A 22,480-nucleotide genomic window follows, 5' to 3' on the forward strand; every position below is an offset into this window, starting at 1 on the left:
TTGTACAAACAGCTACATTAAAATTCTGAATAGATTTAATACTGACCGCAGCTTTTGCAGTTCAGTCGTATCGGTTATAAGTTTTTTACTGGTGGTAGGACCTCTTGTGAGTCCGCGCGGGTAGGTACCACCGCCCTGCCTATTTCTGCCGTGAAGCAGTAATGCGTTTCGGTTTGAATGGTGGGACAGCCGTTGTAACTATACTGAGATCTTAGAACTTATATCTCGAAGTGGGTGGCGCATTTACGTTGTAGATGTCTATGGGCTCCAGTAACCACTTAACACCAGGTGGGTTGTAAGCTCGTCCACCCATCTAAGCAATAAAAATAAAATAAAAAAGGTACCACCGCCCTGCCTATTTCTGCCGTGAAGCAGTAATGCGTTTCGGTTTGAAGGGTGGGACAGCCGTTGTAACTATACTGAGATCTTATAACTTATATCTCAAGGTGGGTGGCGCATTTACGTTGTAGATGTCCATGGGCTCCAGTAACCACTTAACACCAGGTGGGCTGTGAGCTCATCCACCCATCTAAGCCATAAAAAAAAGTAATCCAACACGATTAATAAAGCATCCCAAATAGTGGTTATAAATTGAAATAATCATTCAATTCAATGTTTTTGCGTAACATTAAATTACCTATTTAAATAAAATGTAACAATTGTAACAGTTTTAACACCAAATACAAATGTAGTATCACCCAATCGCAAATCTATAGTTAGCCCGTCATATTATATGTATAATGGATCCAAAGTCGTCACACGTATAGCCCGAGAGCCCGTGGGATCTACCTGTATGTATTTGACCAGACCTGAATTTTCGTACATTGAGACCCCTATACCTACCATGCATGAGGTGGGGACTCACTAAGCTCAAAGTGGTCGACGCGCCGAGCGCTCAGGTAGGACAGATACCGATTTTGACGGATTTTAAATCCATTTGACCACGTCTGCCGTTTTGAAATTTTGAAAATATATGATTATTATTATCGGAAAATAAGAATGGCAGACCATTATCGCGCATTTTACTTTGTGGCAGACCACTTTGAAAATGCTAAATTGCATTGAAAATGCAAAATTTTGAAAGTAATTGACTAGATCTGCCATTGATTTAATAATATGTTGTTTATTATAGTCTTAAAAACTTATATTGATCACGGCAGACCTCTACATTGCGTACATACATCAACATATAATAAAATCTTAGCTACTACCCGGCCAGATGTATATTATGTTTTCCGTTCACTGTTTTAGAGGAATATAATTTACTTGCAGTTTACTTTAGCAATGTATTTACCGAAATTAATATTTTTTTATATTCTATATACTAAACTTCATTAGTTAGACAATAAAGAAGTGAATTTTTTATGGAATAATTATAAATAATACGGTATAATGCTGATCAAAAAATAATTCAATTCCTCATTTTTATCATTCAACATTTAACTTGCCAGCTATACAATGCCAAAAAATCTAGTGATGTAGATGATGGAAGGTTCCAGCTATTCGTTAGCAACTATAAATATTCAGACATCAATGAAAATTATAGAAAAAAAAATCAAAAATTTGAGGCAAGCTCAATACCACCGCATAAGAGTGAGCTTTATCAACAACTTTTGAGGGCCCACTATATTTCTTCTATTTGGAGAAATGCTTACAAAAAGCAACTCACAACTTTAGACCCATTGGAGTATGGTTGGATTGAGCAGGACAACATATATGCCTTCAAAGGGTTCGAAGGTGACCAACTTCCATATTTTGTGAGTGACTTAATCACCAATGTTCCTGGTAAGTTGATAACAATTCTTTCTCGAACATGTTCAGATGAATTTACGTTCATTTTACAATTTATGTTTTATTTTTGCAGTATTCGATTCAATGGTTGATGAAGACGAGTCGCCTAACGATAAAGATGACTCCGATGATGATGATGATGAGTGAAGATTGATATATATATATATATAATATGTAATGCATGCATGATATATTTTTTTAACTGATTTAACACTTTTAAATTTTGTCTTGACGAAATAAAAATGAGGAATTGAATTCTTTTTTGATCAGCATTGTACCGTATTATTTATAATTATTCCATAAAAATTCACTTCTTAATTGTCTAACTAATGAAGTTTAGTATATATAATATAAAAAAATATTATTTTCGGTAAATACATTGCTAAAGTAAATCGCAAGTAAATTATATTCCTCTAAAACAGTGAACGGAAAACATAATATACATCTGGCCGGGTAGTAGCTAAGATTTTATTATATGTTGATGTATGTACGCAATGTAGAGGTCTGCCGTGATCAATATAAGTTTTTAAGACTATAATAAACAACATATTATTAAATCAATGGCAGATCTAGTCAATTACTTTCAAAATTTTGCATTTTCAATGCAATTTAGCATTTTCAAAGTGGTCTGCCACAAAGTAAAATGCGCGATAATGGTCTGCCATTCTTATTTTCCGATAATAATAATCATATATTTTCAAAATTTCAAAACGGCAGACGTGGTCAAATGGATTTAAAATCCGTCAAAATCGGTACCTGTCCTACCTGAGCGCTCGGCGCGTCGACCACTTTGAGCTTAGTGAGTCCCCACCTCATGCATGGTAGGTATAGGGGTCTCAATGTACGAAAATTCAGGTCTGGTCAAATACATACAGGTAAATCCCACGGGCTCTCGGGCTAGTAATGTTGTGTTGTTTTCATGCATTTGTAAATTTTACGCAATAATTTTGAAAAATAAGTTTTGTCCGTTTACTGTTTTTCGCTTAGTTTCTATTTAGTACTATTTAAATAACATGGATCAAGGTATCGTGGCTTAAGCACAGTATTTTCGATAAGCGGTAAGTTTAAAAACATATTATTTGCTAATCAGAAATAGAGTCTTCTGCTGGACATCCAGTTTTTTCATTATTCTGCTGTCCTTTGATTCGACTAATACATTAAAAAACAAAAACAAAAAACTATACTCACGTAGTTTATATTCTAACAATAAAATAGTCAAGGTCCTATGTTTATTATTTTAAATTAATGAATACTAATTAAATGCGCGTCTATAGATTGATGATCAACAATATCCCTTAGAGACAGGGAGCGTGACTTGAATATTGAGTTTGTCACTATTCATGTGTATAAGCGCGTGGAATGTTACAATACAAACGTAAATCTTAAGATAAATTGAAACGCGGGATAGACATTGCTTGTACATCAAAAAGCAACTCAAAAAACCAGCCACGTACCTTATTAGGACCAAACGCACAATTATGATCAGTCACAGGTTGTGCTTAGAACCTCGTTGAAATACTACACGTGCCTATTGAAAATGCGTATGAAAAAGTTTCCTACAAAACGTATTGCGATTTGAAATCTTTTTTTCCACAGTAAATTATTGTTTTCGCAATTGGCAATATCGCCGTTGTTGTTCCGTACGTTCGCGTAAATGCGTGTTGTAAAGTAAACCGGTGGCAGTCCAAAAATATATTGAACAGTATGCGATTCGTATGTCGGAGCATATTGTCGAAACAATAGTTTCGCGGTGCTTGGCGTGTGACTAATATCTTAAAATGTTTTACTCTTAGATTTTAACATTCGTTTTTATAGCTTAAACAAATGGTAACGTGTAAATGCTTTGATATTCCATTGTTTTAGACGCTACGTACAAGTATTTGGGATAAAACATAATGTACCTACGCGTGTATTCATTATTTTAGAACAGTTTCTTTTGGTACGTGATCCGTGAAGAACATTTTTTCGTAGTCTCTTAAGAGTTGAGACTATCTTAAGGCCAACTAAACAGATTAAATATAATTGAAGTTTTTTTGTGTTATAAGCTACGCCATTAAAGTTTTTGATTTTAAAATTTAAGTAACGCATAGATAGATCTCTTTCTATGGATTGAGATTTTCTAATGACCTACGAGAAAAAATTGTATAGTTAATACGGCGCATACTCGATTCCGCATAGCTATTGCAACATAAGATATTCTGAACACACTGTCACTGCGTATGCGTATGGGAATCCTACCCGTCCATTGTGCTAAGTCATAGTTGACACAAGTTCCTGAGCACCTGAGCCAGTTCTACAGGCTGCTTAAGTATTACAGTAAAGCTTGTTGGCTGTATTAACAAGGACAACGAATTGATGTAACGTCAATTATTTCTGTTTTTGATTGTGAAACACTGCCTCAGTTCATTTCAAGTGAAATATGGTTTCGTTTTCTTTATCTTTTCCTCAGACGATTTCGAGTAAGTACCTCAAATATTACGGTTTTGTTGTGATCGCTATTCCCAAAATCGTTTAATTTCATGTTTATATTTATAAACTTTGTTATTACTTATTAAAATTTATTAAAGGCTTCGTGTCGTCGTGCCCTAGAGGATAAGACGTCCGGTGCATTCGTATGTAGCAATGCACCGGTGTTCGAATCCCGCAGGCGGGTACCAATTTTTCTAACGAAATACGTACTTATCAATTGTTCACGATTGACTTCCGCGGTGAAGGAATAACGTCGTGTAATAAAAATCAAACCCGCAAAATTATAATTTGCGTAATTACTGGTGGTAGGACCTCTTGTGAGTCCGCACCGGTAGGTACCACCAATCTACCGGTAGGTACCACCAATCTGCAATTTGAACGGTGGGGCAACCGTTGTGACTATACTGAAACCTTCAAACTCATATCTCAACCACTTAAAAAAAATGAACCGTGAAAAAAGGCTTAAAAAATATTCTACTTTAATAATATAAATGGTGTACACTGTAATTATATAATTCAACAAACAACTATGATCAAACGGCTAAGTTGTTTACTCCAGAGTCGTACCTCCAATTACGGGGAAACGTTATTAAATCCTGCCTTACTAGTGAGAACCGTTAGCTCGGCTTTTTACAGTCCACCAGGTACCATTTGACGCATGCTCTGACTGAAGGCTCGGGTTCATTATCTATCGACTCAGAGACGCCGACTGACGGAACTAGTGATGACCATGTTTAGTTATCTTAAGCGAGCCCCTCCTCATCTACTTTACTCAAATATTAATTACACTGTAATTCATCATATGGTAAAACATTTTCGGTTCACCTTCAAACAAAAGTATGGAATTTTTCATTGCATTTGTACTAACGAACCATTAGTTGGAAACAAAAATTATTGTTATCTATAGTGCGAACCCGATCTACATTTTGTTTGTCCGAACATTTTAACTTGCTTTACTGAAAACATGTCTGGAGCGAGCCGTATGTGCTTTATCTATCATTCACGAGTGCAAACATCAGTAAAAGCCAGCGAATGTGTTTCATGAAGATAAAACAATCAATGTTAGTGTACCGTAACTAAATTTGTTTAGTTTACCGTTTGACTAGCGTTTTAGGACGATTGAAATTCTTCAAGAAGTAACTTTGTGTTTTTCGTTTATTTTGTATTTGTGTTAACGGCTGAGGCTAATGCCTTGTAAATATAACAACGAACAAAAATGCTCGTTAAATATCGGATGAGGTAGTCACAGAGAAATCCAAAATTACGATACATTTATCTTTGGCGGAAGCATCAAAGACTACGACAGTAGACATAAAATAAAAATAACGTAAGGTTTTTTTCTTGAATTACAAGTACATGATGCCCGTGTGATATATTGTCATATTTGATAAACAAAAAATGAATAAATAATGCTCGTGCTGTTGCCGTTTTAAATTGATACTAATATTCCTCATTAAGACCGATTAAAACTGTTTGATGTTTCAAGTAATGTCATTAGATTACATTTTTTTCGATTTTGATTGCATTAACTACATACGTTACTTCAAAAGCAAGCGTAGGCGCGTCGCTAATTTCCGTCCCATTTATCTCGCATGCCGTGTAAATCTGGACAAATGAAGAATGGATTCAATGAACTCTCCCAGCATCGATTTTCTATTTTGATCCATTATTTTTATTCGAGAATGTGTTCGAATTCATATTGATCATTTTGAATGGCGCTTGTCGTCCATGGAATGATTAACATGCCGCGAGCATATTAAATGCATGCTTGTATAATGATAATAAATAGCTTGCACCGGTCCACCGACGGCAATGAGGTTGATTGGATTGGATGTGCTTCAACGCGGGGTCAGAGTTCACGAGCCATAACGGCTACCTCACAACGAGCGCTGCTTGTGCTGCATCAAAATATCTTATCTTGCTCTTAAAACACAAGTCTATTAATAACGGGCGATAGCGTCGGGCAACTACTGAGGCCTTATTCATGCTTTATTTCCCAATCAACTTAAATACACTTGAAAAGAATGCCTGCGCTTTGTTCTAAAAAAATTAAGGCGTATATTCTTAACATTAGGTTTTCTGGTAAGATTTAAATGATTGCAGACTAAAGATAGCCATTGTCTATTCGTCGTTTTTTCCCCCCTACCTATGCTGATAGCCTTGAGAGGCTATATCAGCTTCGCTCTAACGTGTAGGTGAGCTTACGGGGCTCAAACCGGAGTGTTGCTAACACTGGCTCTAGCAAGAACAGTGCTTCGCAGAATTTACCACCGGATCGGAAACCGACCCACTGAGAAGACCCGGCGAGAAACTCAATGGGTTGTGTCTCTGGGCTTAAAAATTTAAGTCGTATATTCTTAACATAAGTCTGAAAGTAGCACCTGTGACAGAGAATCTGAGAAGTGCGCGTTTGGGATGGTATGGACATGTGATGAGACGAGATGAAAATGAAGTTGGTAAGAAAATGTTAACTATGAATGTGGAAGGATACAGAGGAAGAGATAGACCTAAGAAGAAATGGATGGATTGCGTGAAAGACGATATGGGTAAGATGGGGAGTGAGCGAAGAAATGGTATATGATAGAAGAATATGGAAGGAGAAAACATGTTGCGACCCCAGGGAGAAAGGCCAGAATAATGATGATGATTCTTAACATTAGATTTTCCGGTAAGATTTAAATGATTGTAGACTAAAGATAGCCGTTGTCTATTCGTCGGATAGTTAGTTGCATTTGTACCGCAATGCATCGAGAGCTGTAATGAGCCCGATCGGATTGGTTGTGCTCCGTCGGCCGGGTCACGGGTCGAGAGATTTAAACTCTATCTCGTCTAATGCATTCATTAACCATATTGTGTTGCATTTGGGTCTTTTTTTTCTAATATCTAATTTTTATAATTTTTATATCGCCGTAACTAGAACACATTTTACTACAAAGTTAAATAATAATAAAAATTGTCACGTGTTCTTAATTTTAAACAGTACCTATCTGATTCTGTTATGAAAATCATTGAACTATTGTAATAAAACCAATAATTTATTTCATATAATTAAGTGATGATTTATTATACCCGGGATCATTAAATAACATTTAGAAGTCAAGCAATTTTAGAAGTAATAATGTTACGAAAATTTATATTGTATCGTTCGTTCTCTTTGGCACATCTGGGTAACGCTAATTATTCATAAATAAATTTTAGCGTATGCTACGAAATCACAGCCAACTTCTAAGAAAACTATATATTACTATTTGTAAATTCTAAATACGCCATCATATTGGGTTAGAAGTTCAAAATAATTGAATGCGCATTTACATTGGTTCGTGACTATTTTCATTGGTGAACCTTGGTAAATCATTAAAGTGTAAAATTTATTGTGAATTTCGTTATTTGTTGTAACAATGAATTATGAAAATGTGTAACGCTTTAAAATTTTGTATTCTAAATTCAATTTGTTGTTTTGGTTCGATAGTAGATTTATTATTCCAAATATTTTATTTGATTGATGATTTAAGAACTTTATGAACGAATTTATTTTTGTTTCCGAACACTATACTCCAGAACATAATATATTGGCGTATAGTTTTAATGTATTAAAATAGAAATCAAATATGAAACGGCGATTATTTTCGGAAAAATATGAATAACAGTTGATTTTTTTGACTACTGATTTTTTTTATTGCTTAGATGGGTAGACGAGCTCACAGCCTACTTGGGCGTAAGTGGTTACAGGAGCCCATAGACATCTACAACGTAAATGCGCCACCCACCTTAAGATATAAGTTCTAAGGTCTCAAGTATAGTTACAACGGCTGCGTCCCTTCAAATCGAAACGCATTACTGCTTTACGGCAGAAATAGGCAGGATGGTGGTACCTACCCGCCCGGGCTCACAAGAGGTCCTACCACCAGTAATAACTACAATAGAACAATTATTTATGAAAAAAATAAATCTAATAAATTAAACGGATAACTGATAAATCAAAGTGCATGGACCTAACGCTTCTCAGAACAAATAACTCCAAAGCCCTAAGGCCCCATACACAGATAGTTACAGGGAATCGTGACCAATCATCTACGACAATAATAATTGCACTAGAATTAAACGATAAACCGACTGCAATATGGGAACTGTTTTAGTCCACCTGCAGTCGTCTCATATTGCGTTTAACAACCGACAATTGCTGACAAAGGATTTCTGATCGCTATTGTTTTACTATGTGGAATTGTTACTTAGTAGAAACAACGTTGGATTTAAATTGTATGGATATGATCGTAATCCGTACCTTTCCTCTGTTTCATATCTTAAACCTTATCAGGACAAGAAAACCATTCTTATTTTGATATCAGTATAGTATGAAACAAAGTCGCTTTCTCTGTCCCTATATCTGTCTGTCCCTATGTATGCTTAAATCTTTAAAACTACGCAACGGATTTTGATGCGGTTTTAATAGATAGAGTGATTGAAGAGGAAGGTTTATATGTATAATAACATCCATTAAATAGTGGAGAAATCAATAATAAATTACAGTTTCCGAAGCGAAGCGAGGGCGGGTCGCTAGTATCAGTATAAAATGTATATTTGTTTTGTTGTAGGAATAACTCAGGATACCCTCTTTTTTCATGTAATGTTTGCTAATTTCCACTAATCAAAACCAAGAACTAAAACCTACAGTAACAAAAAAAACAAGCTTGTTTAACAAAGTTTTAAATAAATTTAGATGTATTTTAATGACTTGCAGACAGATTGTATCATTCCTATTTGGGAGTATAAAAATGCTCTGACTAATTTTTGTTAGTAAGTACACAATAATTTAGTTTCATGATTGTGCAGAAATAATATGAAGTTGAATGCGAATTTAAATATTATGTCATTAATTGCTATTTTGTTTTTATTAAAAATGCACAATTCCTTTGAGCTGTCTTTTTTATGAAACAATGCAAGATTGTGTAGGTGTAATCTATGCGAGGACTGAATTAGTCTACATCATAGTAGTCCGTATGATTGGCGTTATCACATCCACCCACAGGGACCTATAAAACTAACAACTCAAGTCTCATTGGACTTGACAGTTTGCCGTCGTGAACGGCAAATGCATAAGTCATTTTAGAAACATTCGTGTTTTCTCTTGTTTTAAAGATTCTATAATTCCTTCAGTTGCTAACACTGATTTAGCCACGATGTAAGTCAAAATTGAACGATCCTTTTGTATAAATAATTATCAAACTAGACTCGATTCGCTGTTTGGCTTTGATTCGGTCAGTACCGAAATTGACTGGCTCCCCCCTTAGACTAATATAAAGATTTCCTGATTTCATCGAATTCGGCCCAAACGCTTCGGTGTCAATAGGGAACATACATCGATTTATCTATATATCGATTTATGTATAAACTAGTTAAGCCCCGCTGTTCTGAACTGTGACAATCACTAAATGAATCCAATTCTTCAAAATATTCTAGCGTGCCTTGCAATGCATTAATTACCATTAAGGGTTTTATGCGACGAAAAATTCATTGAACTCAGTACAGCAACATAATTGCACTAAGCACCCACTGAAAAGAAATCTTATACATAAACATAGCTATTAATTGCAACGAGGTTCCATCCGCTTTCAACTTTGAATAAAATGAATGGGCGTACTTTAAATAAATGTACTTGTAATACGAGCTCATCCAATATTGTTTGCTACCGGTTATGAAAGATAGTGGCTTTATTTTTAAATAGTCAAGGGATGTTACCTAACAGGCTCGCGTCATCTTACACAGATCCCGTACACAAATATAGAGGCATTATAAATACTTGGAAATAAGTGTATATAACGTGAAATACGCATTTTTTACTAGAGTTATTGCTTAACAATTGACTAGTTGCTTCAGTTCCAAATGATAATAATTAAAAATGTTATTATTAGATAATTAGAAAATTAATTAATAGTAAGTAATGTACTAGCTACTTTTTTCTTGCAATATTCAGTTTTTTTTTTGTTTTTTTTTTTCATAGATTGTCTTATCTTACTGCAATGAAAAAGTATTTGGGTGCAGTAATGAAACTAAATATTTCATCCACCTGTTTCTTTTTCGGTTTTTTTATTGTTATTGTATTCAAGGCTTCTGATGTTTAGAGCAACGTACACTTGAGTACATAATTTGTGTTTGCATCAACGCGTGGATTAAAATCCGATAGTAAGACGCCTTTGTAATTGTAGACGTTTCCACGTCTCATCTGATGCTATGTAAGCGAATTCGAGAGGCCTTAGGTATCACTATGTAAATACCACATGCTATCTTGATACGTGAGGTCGAAACCCAAGTCGCATTGTACGCAGGACAGTTGCAGAAGTATCCAGTATTGTGGTACCTGCGCATGCGACCAGACAGCTCCCTCCACTAATTACGCAAATTCACGGTTTTGATTTTTATTACACGATGCTATGCCTTCGTTGTGCTTTCAAATCAAATAAAAATTTTTTTATTCAACATAAATGAAAGTACATACTCTTTGAACGTTAAAAGAACTACCGCCAATTCACAAAAACTAGCCTCCGTCCTGAGAAGCATTGGCAAGAATCTCAGCGTGCATGTCTTTTTTTTTAATATTAGATTTTTTTTAAATAAGTATTCATATTTACAATGAGTATTATAACGTAACAATTATTACAATATTGAAATGCCCGGAGCAACTCATTCCCACTTCGTGCAATCTTCTACCTATAGATATTTATTGACTTTATAGTAAGCTTTATTGCACAGATGAGTCGTCTATTATCAAAGGTGGCAATCTGTGCATTTGGACAAATTTTTTTTATTGATATGTCAATACCATTGAAGTAGGAAACCTATGGAAATGAAACGTCAACAAAAAATTCGTGCCACTGTGACGTCATCTGGCCACAAAACATGGCGGCTTTAGTGCTGCCCAGAAGATTTTAATGTTAGTAGGTTTTATCGATAAACGTTCTTGGCTTATTTTATTTTAAATATTGTTGAGTATGAATGTATTTGTAGAAATTATACTTTAATAGGAATTAAGTATATTGTCATGTGCAAAGATGATGTGATTTAGATATTATGTGAAATCTAAGACGAGTTCGTGCTTCAAATTTTCCAAGTAAACGATATGACGATTTTTAAAATTTGCTACACTGATTTTATAAAGTTGTCGTTTGCCGCAAAACATAAAGATATGGCATAGTACAGTGCCATCAGCCCATTTCTAGCATGCTGAATGTTATCGTATTTTGAGTACGTGTTTTTCTTAGACTATTACAATCTATTTTAATTGTTTTGCTGACTCTAAAGTCCGCAACAGACTACCGCAGTGCACCTCAAGGAAGGTGCACCGCACCATTTGAATCACTCTCACTTGAGAGTGATTCAAATTTTAAACTTATCAAGGGACCGCCTGATAACAAAAAACACCTACAGAACATTTATTCGTTAATGAAATTACAAAATTATTCCTTGTGACTTCCTCTCTAAAATCACTTAATTAATAAATATTTAACGAATTTACAATAGTGTTTTACTCACTGCGGAATAAAACTATTTTATTTAAATAGTTCCGAAGAGATTTTGTCGATAGCCTTTTTCCCGAAATATCTAAACAGAATGTCTAAATATGTTTTGATGACATAATATTTTAAAGAGGTATTTATGATTAGTGTCATGATGAATAGATTCCGACCGAAAAATGGTATCCGATATTTCGGATTCAAATATATTATTAAGTGTATAATCCATGTTTCGGATGAGGGCTCCATAATGAATTTAAATATATATAGATAATAGTTTTGGGGCATCGACCTTCTTGAGATCCTATAAAATATGTTTTAATTATTATTTATGTACGTTTTAAGCATGATAAAATTAGAAATTTTATATAAGCAATCATATTAAATCGATATGAAAGTCAATAAATAATGTACAACCCAAAACAGACGGCCGAACTGACGTGACAATGACATTTGGCGCGCAAAACATGGCGGATTTTCGGCCTCATTAGACGGAGACGGAGACATTTACGTATATTCATGTTTTATTTTATGTACGCACTGAAATACTGTTATATTGTTTTCTTACGAGTTAAAGTGCTGAGTAAGAACGAGATAGATATATGTTTATGTGTGTGCCTTCAAAATGGGTGCTATTTATATAAGCAATTGTACGTATAGAACAATATGTCGTGTCCCTACTATATAGGTCTATGGTCAATACAGATTGATTTGAATATAATCGTCTCCTTCAAAGAATACGGTTCAAAACCTGCATTAAATAAAGGTTAATAGTTAACCTGTTAATTATCTAAGATGTCGTTCCGAAGAGTTTTGTGACTGCCAATGGAATACAAAGTCAATAATTCGTTTTTCTGATTTACCAATCATTGTTCAAAAGTCAGATTGCCGGCTCTGATAATAGTCGACTCAGATGTTCTTTAATAGTTTTCTTAAACCTATGTATATGTAGGCTCTGAACATCTTGTGGGATTTTGTTGTACAGGCGCACAGTAATGCACTTTTCAGAATAACAAAGTTTGGACTTATATCCTGACCATAATTTATAGTTGGCGGCCGTACAATTCGAGTGGTTTGCGGTATCATCGACGCGCTATCATTACGGCATAAAACCACTGCCAATTACGTTCGGCGAAGCTGCACATTTCTACTGAATACAAACACCATTGTAGTTACATTAGGGGCAATGTCACGTTAATTTAACTAATATATCCGGGCTTCGGTGCATTGCGTGAATTGTTGGAGTTGCTTGTTACCTACGTATCAATTAGGGTTTTTTATTTGTTGCGTTGTTGGGTGAACGTGCTTGCGATCATTAAAAGAGTTCATATACATGACAAAGCGAATGTTGTCACTCACCTTGAGACATGAGGTCGAAGTCTCAATTGTATTTTATAAAGGCTGTCGATAGCTACCTAGAGCTACGTGTGGGCTTACGATACGTATTGATATGAGTACACTGGGTAGGGGTGTCTTACACTTTAGGCCAAGACGATTTATTGTGTGTTAAAGTTGCTATAGCAAAATGAGAGCATCTTCATTTGAATCGAGATTGACTGAAATTAAAAGTGATGGATTCATTATTGAAATTATAACAATATCATTATATCTGTTGGTTGTATGGTCCATGGATAATGGATGATAGATAGTAGTATTTATGGCTATTACTATGCGATCCGCTATAAGGGTATGCGACTGATGTTTTTCTATGGGTTCCCGTAACCTGATGATGAAATTTGATCATCTCCTGTGACCTACCTTGATTATGTGAGCTCGGTATTAAAATTGCTGCCTATTTTTGCTGCGCAGAAATTATGAGTTCCCGTGTATTGTTCATTTAAACATCTCTCTCGAATGGACAAAATGCACTACGATATGTCATTGAATCAATTATTTAACGGACCCAATGCGTAGGTGAGTTAATAACTAAATTGGAATTACATGAGCTGCCTCGACTGGCGTATGATCCAGTTCTGCTGCATTCCCTTTCTAGAAACAATGTGGCATTCATCAGATTTGTAATAGGTATACAATAAATCACGTCATGAAGTGGTCCGTCCAGAATTATGATTTCAGAATCAAATTAATTACCACTGGACCGTTATAAACCACGACGATTGAGTTTTAAATTTGAAAGTATAACCAAACGATAATAAAATAGTTGAATTTAATAATGAAATGTTCTTGTATTTATGTTCTCATCTAGTCGTAAATCTAATAAACTGACAGGCACGTAGAGATATATATTAAAATAATATATAGTTTCCTTTAATAATTAGGCGCCTGCAGCATTAACAGCGTCTGAAACAACGTAAATAGATGTTGATTTATTTACATTACGAATCGATTATTTGTATTCGATTATTTTCCTGTTATTTTAAAATTGTCTCACGAATTATCGGTGATAAACGTTTCCATTTATTGGAGACATCTGAACTTTGCTGGAGCATATCGTAAGATACCTAATGAAAAAAACCATTTCTGAGAGACAAAATGTTATCTATAACAACACGACACGATTTGCGATATGAAAACTCCTTGTGTGTAAATTATTAATATATTTGTTTGATAGCAACAAGTCAGAAATTAAAATGACCATACCAATTTTAGACTACTTTTTAATCAGGCTCTCTACCTTGTAGGAGGCGTTTCTTGTTGCCGTAGGCTTCGAATCGAATGCAATAGAAATTTATCGGTCTGATGTCCTGGCGGCCAATTTCCCATAGGAACTATTGTTTACACCATAAAACGATTTCCTTATCTCGTTTCGAGCAAATTCGTTCTCGCAATCTGTTCATTCACGACCCGTTTAAAGTTGTAACGGTAATGAAACAGGTACATTGGTCGACTTTGTTGATTTTGCTGCTAATAGATGCAATTTCAGTCTCTTGCCAAAATATATCAATAGGTAAGAAACACATGCTGATCGGTAGTATTGGTGTACAGAAACCGTTTAACTGGTATCAGATATACTGAAGAAGAGGAAAGTCGTGAAAAAATATAACGTAATTTTTTTTTGCTGTTTTCTGTTTGTATTTGAATAGGAACTAAAATTAACTGTGAGAGCCGTCCGGAGTAGCTCTCACGTTGTTTATTCTAGCGAAAACAAATCTAACGTACCATTGGATAAATATTATAAATTTATACAATGTAATTGCTTGTTATTTGCATACTAGTGTTGTTTGTGCTATCGCTGAATTCATTGTGGCTTTACACGTGTCAGCTGTGCCCAGAGACTGCCACCGAGAGAAGCGTTCGGTCTAAAATAAAATACGTCGTGAATGTCCAACGTGATCGTTCTAACGTTCGTTCGTGTTTATGTTATTTAAAAATAAAATAATTACTTTTCTCATAAAAATATTACTTAGAGAGGGAAAGATGGAGTAACGTAAAAACCGGGCGCGCTGCCAAACGATCGGGATTTGCGACAGAATTTCGAAATTTCTTAAATCCCCGAGTTCGTTCGTCTCGTCATTCCAGTCGTTTAAACATAAACGGAATTTGTTTATCAGTTCCTTATTTTAAACGAATTCTTTTACGAAACTCTAACGCTGCTTTACATGGTTTTTGTAAGGGTCTTTGGTATTCTGCCAATGCCAATTTTTGGAACGAAGTTCCTTATGGGACGATGCGGAGGGGTACCCTAATCGGGAAAAAACGTCCGTAACGTAAGATTTTTATTAGTAATGCACATAGTGTAGGTACGACTTTGTAATAACGTACAAAAAATAACATATTTTTATTATATATTTTTTATAAATCATTGTGAATAAAATAAAGTTGATAACTTAGTAAAGTAGTTTTTTTTCTATTATCAAAAAAATGATATTTAAAAATGTATACTCGAATAATTATTTTCTTTAGACCTCGAATAGAACTTAAAATTCATATTTTTATAATAAGGAACTTCGTTCCTATCCGATGTCCCACGACACCACACGTCTTTTTTTTAAAATTATAACTTTATATAAACACGAACTTACATGGAATTGAAAAAAATGTTTATAACTTCTCAGTGTTTATGACCGATCTTCTAAGGTGAGCTGTTTGTGGGAAGCCACTAAGTACTAGTAGTCCACTACAATTAGGGCCATTTGTAGATAACTGCTAGGCCTGTACGACTTCGGTAAACCGCGACAATGAACAAGAGAAAATAATACTTTTCAAACTGTATAGCAGTTCCGTAAAGTAGGTTTAAAGAAAAAAATGGGTTATGTTCTATGTTCGTACTGGTCCAACATGTTTCTTTCTTTATCTTTCTCTGACGCGAATAGAACGAGCTAGCCGTAATGAAATTTTCCGACATCTTGCGCGATAAGATTTAATATAAATTAAATAGGCTGGTATGCCTTCGGGTGCGCATCACTGAATTGTTAGTTAAGTTTGAAATGTCAATATGTGATGTAGCTTTAAACTTACCAATACCACCAACAATATACAATGTGCAACTCTTGCGCGACAAAAAATACTTTATCTAAATTGAGAATTTGCCAATCGTAGTTAAATCAACAGATTGCCTCGCCTAGTTGCACAGTTGGTTAGTTTCATTGGACTTATTCAATCGATAAAGATATGAATCGGCATGTGAAGATTCGGTCGGTCTGTTCTTTGAGTGATTTATAATTTGTCGTCTATCAGCGTCACAGTCGCTGGACCGCGACGGGTAATGAATGCTGTCCCGTCTTGTTCGCGGCGCCTATTTCCGCGTCTCATATTTCTTATTGAAGTACATTGTCACAATCTAAATAACGAATCTATTGGTGTCGGTGGAGGTACACACAGTAAATATGATTTATAACTGTACGATGAGTTGCGTCCAGTTTTTTTTTTTAAACTTAATATTAATTTGTTATTGTTGATAAATTATATTTTTCAGTCATAACTAATGACATCTTCCAGCAATTTACACGCTGTCACAGTAAACAGCTTAGCATGAAACATGCGACGTATTTTAACCTCAATATTTGTTTACTACGTTCGCATGTTTCTAGCTGACCGAACGGTTTCGTTCCTTGAAATATCCCTTCGAAAAAGTGTCAGTACAAAATTCATCGACAATTTGGCCTCTTGCCAACTAGTACATTTCTCGGCATTACTCTCAGATGGTTGAATGATACTGGTTCACAGTTCGTATATGTTTACTGACCACGAGTTAGAAGCATTCGGTTCTGTACAGGTTAAATTTACACTAGCACATTAAAATACACAGGAAATATGTTAAGCGTGTAACGAAGCGAGTAATTAATCCAACGGCTAATGGTGTTAGATCATACAATGCCATTTGGATTAGATAATCGCGAAACATTATAATCTTCGAAAATAGATGGTCCAAGAATTTGGGTGATTATAAATATTTATGAGACAATTATTAGCTGACGATGTATTAAAAAACTCTAACATCCGTTCTTACGACTTTTCGTTGCCAAGTTCCGTAGCAGTACGCGACGAAGAATATTTTCAGTCAAATTATAAAACTTCAATAAAAAATTTTTACAGTTCAATTTCGTGGGAAGGATTCTAGGACCCAGAGGTATGACCGCAAAACAGCTGGAACAAGAAACAGGGTGCAAAATTATGGTCAGAGGAAAAGGGTCGATGAGGGACAAGAAAAAGGTAATATCGATAACTTAACATGTTTATCTTGTTTTTGAATACATCTCTGTATATCTCTCAAGTGATTTCTAAAGCTAATAACTGGACACGTATTACTAGTAACACGACTGGATTTAGGTTTTGATTGGTCTTCAAATGAAATTCTATGTTTTGTAAATGGCAGAAGCCAATCGTAAATACGTTTGTTTATTTGTTAGTTGTTTAATAAATGATTTGATTTCCGTTTTACACGCAGCTTCAACGGAACCGATGTGAGATGTAATGTTTACATTCATTTTCCTTAATGATGTATTTACTGTTTTCGTTGTTAAAGCTAAATAGAAAATGATTGATTAAACACTTACGTCACTAGCTGAACGATCCAGTCTTGTGCAATGTTATAAATGAAATTCGTTTTGAACAGACCTTTGATGTCAATAGTCTTTTGTGTTTACTTGACTATCCAAGTAAGGGATATAATTGTTGACTTTCCCTAGTATTTGTATGTTGTCACAAATGTATGCTATTTCTGGATCAAATTCCTCTAGCTTGAATGGTTTGGTCGATTTTAACATTTGAAATCTCTTTAGATTCATCTTATTAACGGGATTTACATGGCTTATGCATAAATCTATTAATATTTTGTCTGAAAATTTTCAACCTAATTAAATATAATTACGTACACATTATTTTATATTACTGTTTGTTTTGTTATACGCAGAACTGAATAAAAGTTAATTATTCTGTATGTTTTACTACAATATTCCAGGAAGATGCAAACAGGGGCAAACCCAATTGGGAACACCTAGCAGATGACCTCCACGTTCTGCTGACAGTTGAAGATACTGAAAACAGAGCCAAGATAAAGCTAGCGAGGGCCGTTGATGAAGTGAAGCGTCTCCTTGTGCCAGTAAGTATTCTACAAACTGAAATGTCATTACATGCTCTGTTGACATCAAATTCCAGAAAAAAAACGCTGCAAATATATTAATGTATCGTGATGACCAACACTCAATAATTAAGAAATATTTGGCATATTTTTATTTAGCATATGGGTCATAAGAGAGTAACTTAGACGAGTAAATTAAAGACTTAAAAATAATTTAATAATTTTTTTGTTGGACGACTCCATTGATTTCATCACAGTTTGGATGACCAGACAGTGGTGAAATCAAAAAGCATTTAGAATTCGGTGTTAGTGTTTCAGGACGTAAAAATATATGTAAAATATTGTAAGAAATTTTAATCTGTGTATGTAATTACTAATGTGAACTAATATTCCACATTTGCTCCAAATATGCGGTTGCTAAAAATAATGTATTGTTAATAATGTGTAAATGCGATATAAAATATAATAGAATTACATTCGGCATTTATAGGTATCAGACTAGGAGTTCTCCAAATGGAGAATATTTTGAACAAACTTTGAGACTAAGAGGGTACAAAGTAGCTATAGTCACATAACAAACTAACGAGGCGACCATTGAAATCACGTGGTGAAACTATTTCTAGGTTACACTGCTCGTCGTAAAACACTTGACAGTTGTTAACACATTATCTTAATGCAAAGGTTAAGATGTAGCGTATTTACGTGATATTTAATATAAATTAAATTTATATTTGCTATTACAGCGCGAAGTCCTAAGACGGAACATAAAAAAACTATTCAGGACACTATTGAATACGCATTATATTTATTTAAGGTCTGATTACGTCATCTGTTTGAATTTTAGAACATTATCTCATTTTTGCTAATGAAAAGTCTTATCCAAAAATAATACAATGTCATAAACTGAGATTATTGTTCTTTTTTTAATACAACACCCCAAAATCTTGTTTATTTAAATTCTACAACAAAGTTTGAACAAAACATAATGTATGTACTTTTGAGAATTATTTATAAAACTATCAAGGACATTACTCGTGTGTGTGTATACATCGTGTTCTTCAAATGAAATTTAAATATTTTGTTTAATCTTGTTTCACAGCAAGCTGACGGTGAAGATGAACTGAAGAAGCGCCAGTTGATGGAGTTGGCGATCATAAATGGAACTTACCGTGATTCCAGCTCGAAGGTGTCCGTTCCTGTGAACGGTCAGTGCCTAATAAGTATGGTCGCATTCATGTTTTGTCACTAATATTTAATCATAAGTCACTAATTATTTGCAATAGGAATTACCTATTTAATTAAGTTCAGTTATTAAATCCTCCATTAACGAACGTTTCGTAAAATTGACGTCGTCCCGAAACATCTTTTCGAAAATTAAATTTAAATGATTCGTCGGATACAGATAATTTAATAATTCCATAGACAATACCTATACGCGATTCAGACAATAAATGTTATAGTCTACGAAGGTGATAAAATTAAGTTTCGATTCTGTTTTATCACTTCATAACGTAGTGATGTGCGATTTTATAGTCTCGGAACTGGTATTTCCTATGATCAGCCTCGAAGTACAAAACCGATGCTGTCTGACTAGTCTAACTAGAATAAATGTCGCCTCGAGGAGTAATTAACTGAACGTTTAGTCCGTAACTCAGGTTGCTTGATGATGCTTCATCGTTTCCTGAGAAATTGAAATTATATAAATCGAAGAAAACTTATTTGATACTTTGTTTCGGAATGCAGAAACAATTCATTATTAACTACATAAGTATCGGTGTAATTTTTTTGTATTTTCCTTAGTACTCACTCAGTTCTTTTTTGTATACCTTAGCGGGATATCAGTTTGATCAAGTGTTTTCATCCGTCTCACGTGTTTTAATTAATCAATGTTTTCATAGCGTTTCCTATTGTAGCGACATGAGAATAAATTGAGCCTTTTGTTTGCCGAAGTGACTCATACAGGCGAGATGACTTAATTGATTTTTATGGCATGCTAGAATCAGTCCTCCGAGTTTTTACTGGACCCACTTCTCTTATCGTCGCTTGAGTAAGAACGTGCATTACTCGCATGATTGTTTCAAGCAACCGTCTGTTTGAAATTTGCAGTTATAAGTTTTTCTTTTTTTTTGGGTTTGTGTTATTGAAGTTTTATGAAACTGTCATTAACTATTATTTATCATTAAAAAAAAAGTGTTGGTTGGTGTAATATTTTTCAATGTGTGGAATAAGTTTATTTCACAGGTGCGAGGCGATGTGTTTTGTAATTAAATTTGTGGGTTTTGGTGGTAACAATGTGAGCTGAAACAATGTTTGCAATTCTACTTGTAATTTAAGTAATAATTTATTGGTGCATATTTTAATCGGTTTGATTTCACATTAATTAATCTCTGTCAAAATAGTTTTAAATTCTTGTTCGCTATTGCAGTTGGCATTAGTGATCTTGACTAGGTCTTAATGCTTTTTTAGTAATTAAGACAAACCTTGTGTCACTATGAACTATGTGGTTGACCTTTTACTCATAATATAATGGGCATTCAGGCAATAGTAATTCGACCCGTTTCCATACGAATGTAGTATGTTCATGGGTTTGATTATTTGGAAGAAGACGATAAATTCAGTGGCCATACTGCAAGCAATGAATATTTTTTTTTTTATTGCTTAGATCGGTGGACGAGCTCACAGCCCACCTGGTGTTAAATGGTTACTGGAGCCCATAGACATCTACAACGTAAATGCGCCACCCACCTTGAGATAAGTTGTAAGGTCTCAGTATATTTAATCACAAGCTTCTAATCTAATGAAGAGGCCCGATAATCTTCCATAATTATTTTTGATTTGACTAGTATTCAATAGTTGAAGTTAATTCAATACCTAGCTAAGATATGACAATTTTGACTTCGGTCCAATGTCTCAAAGTTCATGTATATAGTCTTTGTTACCCGTAAGCTTCGGTAACTCTGGTAAAAATACGATAAGGATCAATTCTATTTACCTACAAATAAACAACTGGCCATTACAAATATGATAACCGTGTAAGGTGTTCCGTTTTAATTTGGTTTGATAAATATTTAGGTATGAATTAATAATGTAATAAAAATCATACCCGGAAAATTATAATTTGCATAATTACTGGTGGTAGAACCTCTTGTGAGTTCGCACGCGTAGGTGCCATCATCCTGCCTATTTCTGCCGTGAAGCAGTGATGCGTTTTGCTTTGAAGGGTGGGGCAGCCGTTGTAACTTTACTGAGACCTTAGAACTTATATCTCAAGGTGGGTGGTGGCGTTTACGTTGTAGATGTCTATGAGCCCCAGTAACTTCTTAACAACGGGTGTACTGTGAGCTCGTCCAACCACAATAAATAAATAAATAAATAATGTAAACGGTGAACCGTAAAATATGCCCAAGTGGATAGTGAGAGCACTTAGACGAATCCGCAGCTGACGAGGAATGGCGGCGCGTTGCAGCGGCGGCAGCCGAGACTCAGCGTTTGCTGGCACCAGGGGGCGTGGGCGGGGTGGCCCTGCGCACTCCCGCGCCCCTCGGCGCGCCCCTCATCCTGTCCCCTCGCATGTCCGCGCCAGCTCAACCCGGCCTTCTCAACGGGGCAGGGGCGGGAGCGGCGGCCGGCCTGCTGTCTCCGGGCGAGCCCGCGCATCAGCTGATCTACGCGTCGCCCTACGACTACGCGAACTACGCAGCTCTCACCGCGGCCGCGAACCCTCTGCTCGCCACGGAGTACGCCGCTGCTGATCATGCCGGTGGGTTGTTCGCCCGTTGATTTATTCTATTAGGGTTATGGCGTCGCGCGTTCGCATTACACATAGCACGACACACGACACCCGAATAATCACACAACTGTAATTTTACATACGTATGTTACGCTACTGTCTATATTCGTACACTTTCTGATAGGAACTCGTACATATTGGATACACACGAGTATGCAATAGTATATTAATTATTGCAAATAGATGTACCAGTACTAAATTTGATTGAATCTCAAAATGTTAAAGTGTATTTCTATATAAGAATTAACAAAATTCATTCTTAAGAAATTCATTGAAAGTAAATTTTTTTTCCAACATTTCATTGGAACCGTCGAGGTTATACACACTTACACACATACAAAAACTATTCAACAATATGGTATGATTTTCTAGAACGTTCAATAATACGCTTCACAGCTTCGTGCGACGCCTTGTCGACTAAATGTTTACTCAGTAATGAAT

The 22,480-nt window shown here is 35.2% G+C and overlaps 1 protein-coding gene and 1 long non-coding RNA gene across 16 annotated transcripts in view; both read left to right on the forward strand.

Moving 5' to 3' along the window:
• The window catches only part of LOC101736543 (protein held out wings), a 77,014-nt gene that overhangs the window by 45,644 nt on the left and 8,890 nt on the right, over positions 1-22,480 (forward strand). For 3 of the 15 annotated variants that reach the window (XR_005244788.2, XM_004930567.5, XM_004930569.5), the window contains exons 3-6: positions 17,265-17,381; positions 18,130-18,270; positions 19,349-19,469; positions 21,689-22,009. Coding sequence is in view for 14 of the 15 variants with exons in the window: in XM_004930567.5 (XP_004930624.1) it covers positions 17,265-17,381; positions 18,130-18,270; positions 19,349-19,469; positions 21,689-22,009 (700 nt within the window). In the remaining variant the exon portion in view is untranslated. The remainder of the gene's footprint in view (positions 1-17,264; positions 17,382-18,129; positions 18,271-19,348; positions 19,470-21,688; positions 22,010-22,480) is intronic. The other 12 variants (XM_012694196.4, XM_062669094.1, XM_038011646.2 and 9 more) reach the window with 7 other exon arrangements.
• LOC134199082 (uncharacterized) lies at positions 1,300-2,063 on the forward strand. Its single transcript, XR_009973441.1, has 2 exons — positions 1,300-1,785; positions 1,865-2,063. It is a non-coding gene; the product is annotated as an uncharacterized LOC134199082 (long non-coding RNA).

The sequence above is a fragment of the Bombyx mori genome, chromosome 6, assembly GCF_030269925.1.
Source record: "Bombyx mori chromosome 6, ASM3026992v2".
Classification (NCBI taxonomy): Eukaryota; Metazoa; Arthropoda; class Insecta; order Lepidoptera; family Bombycidae; genus Bombyx; species Bombyx mori.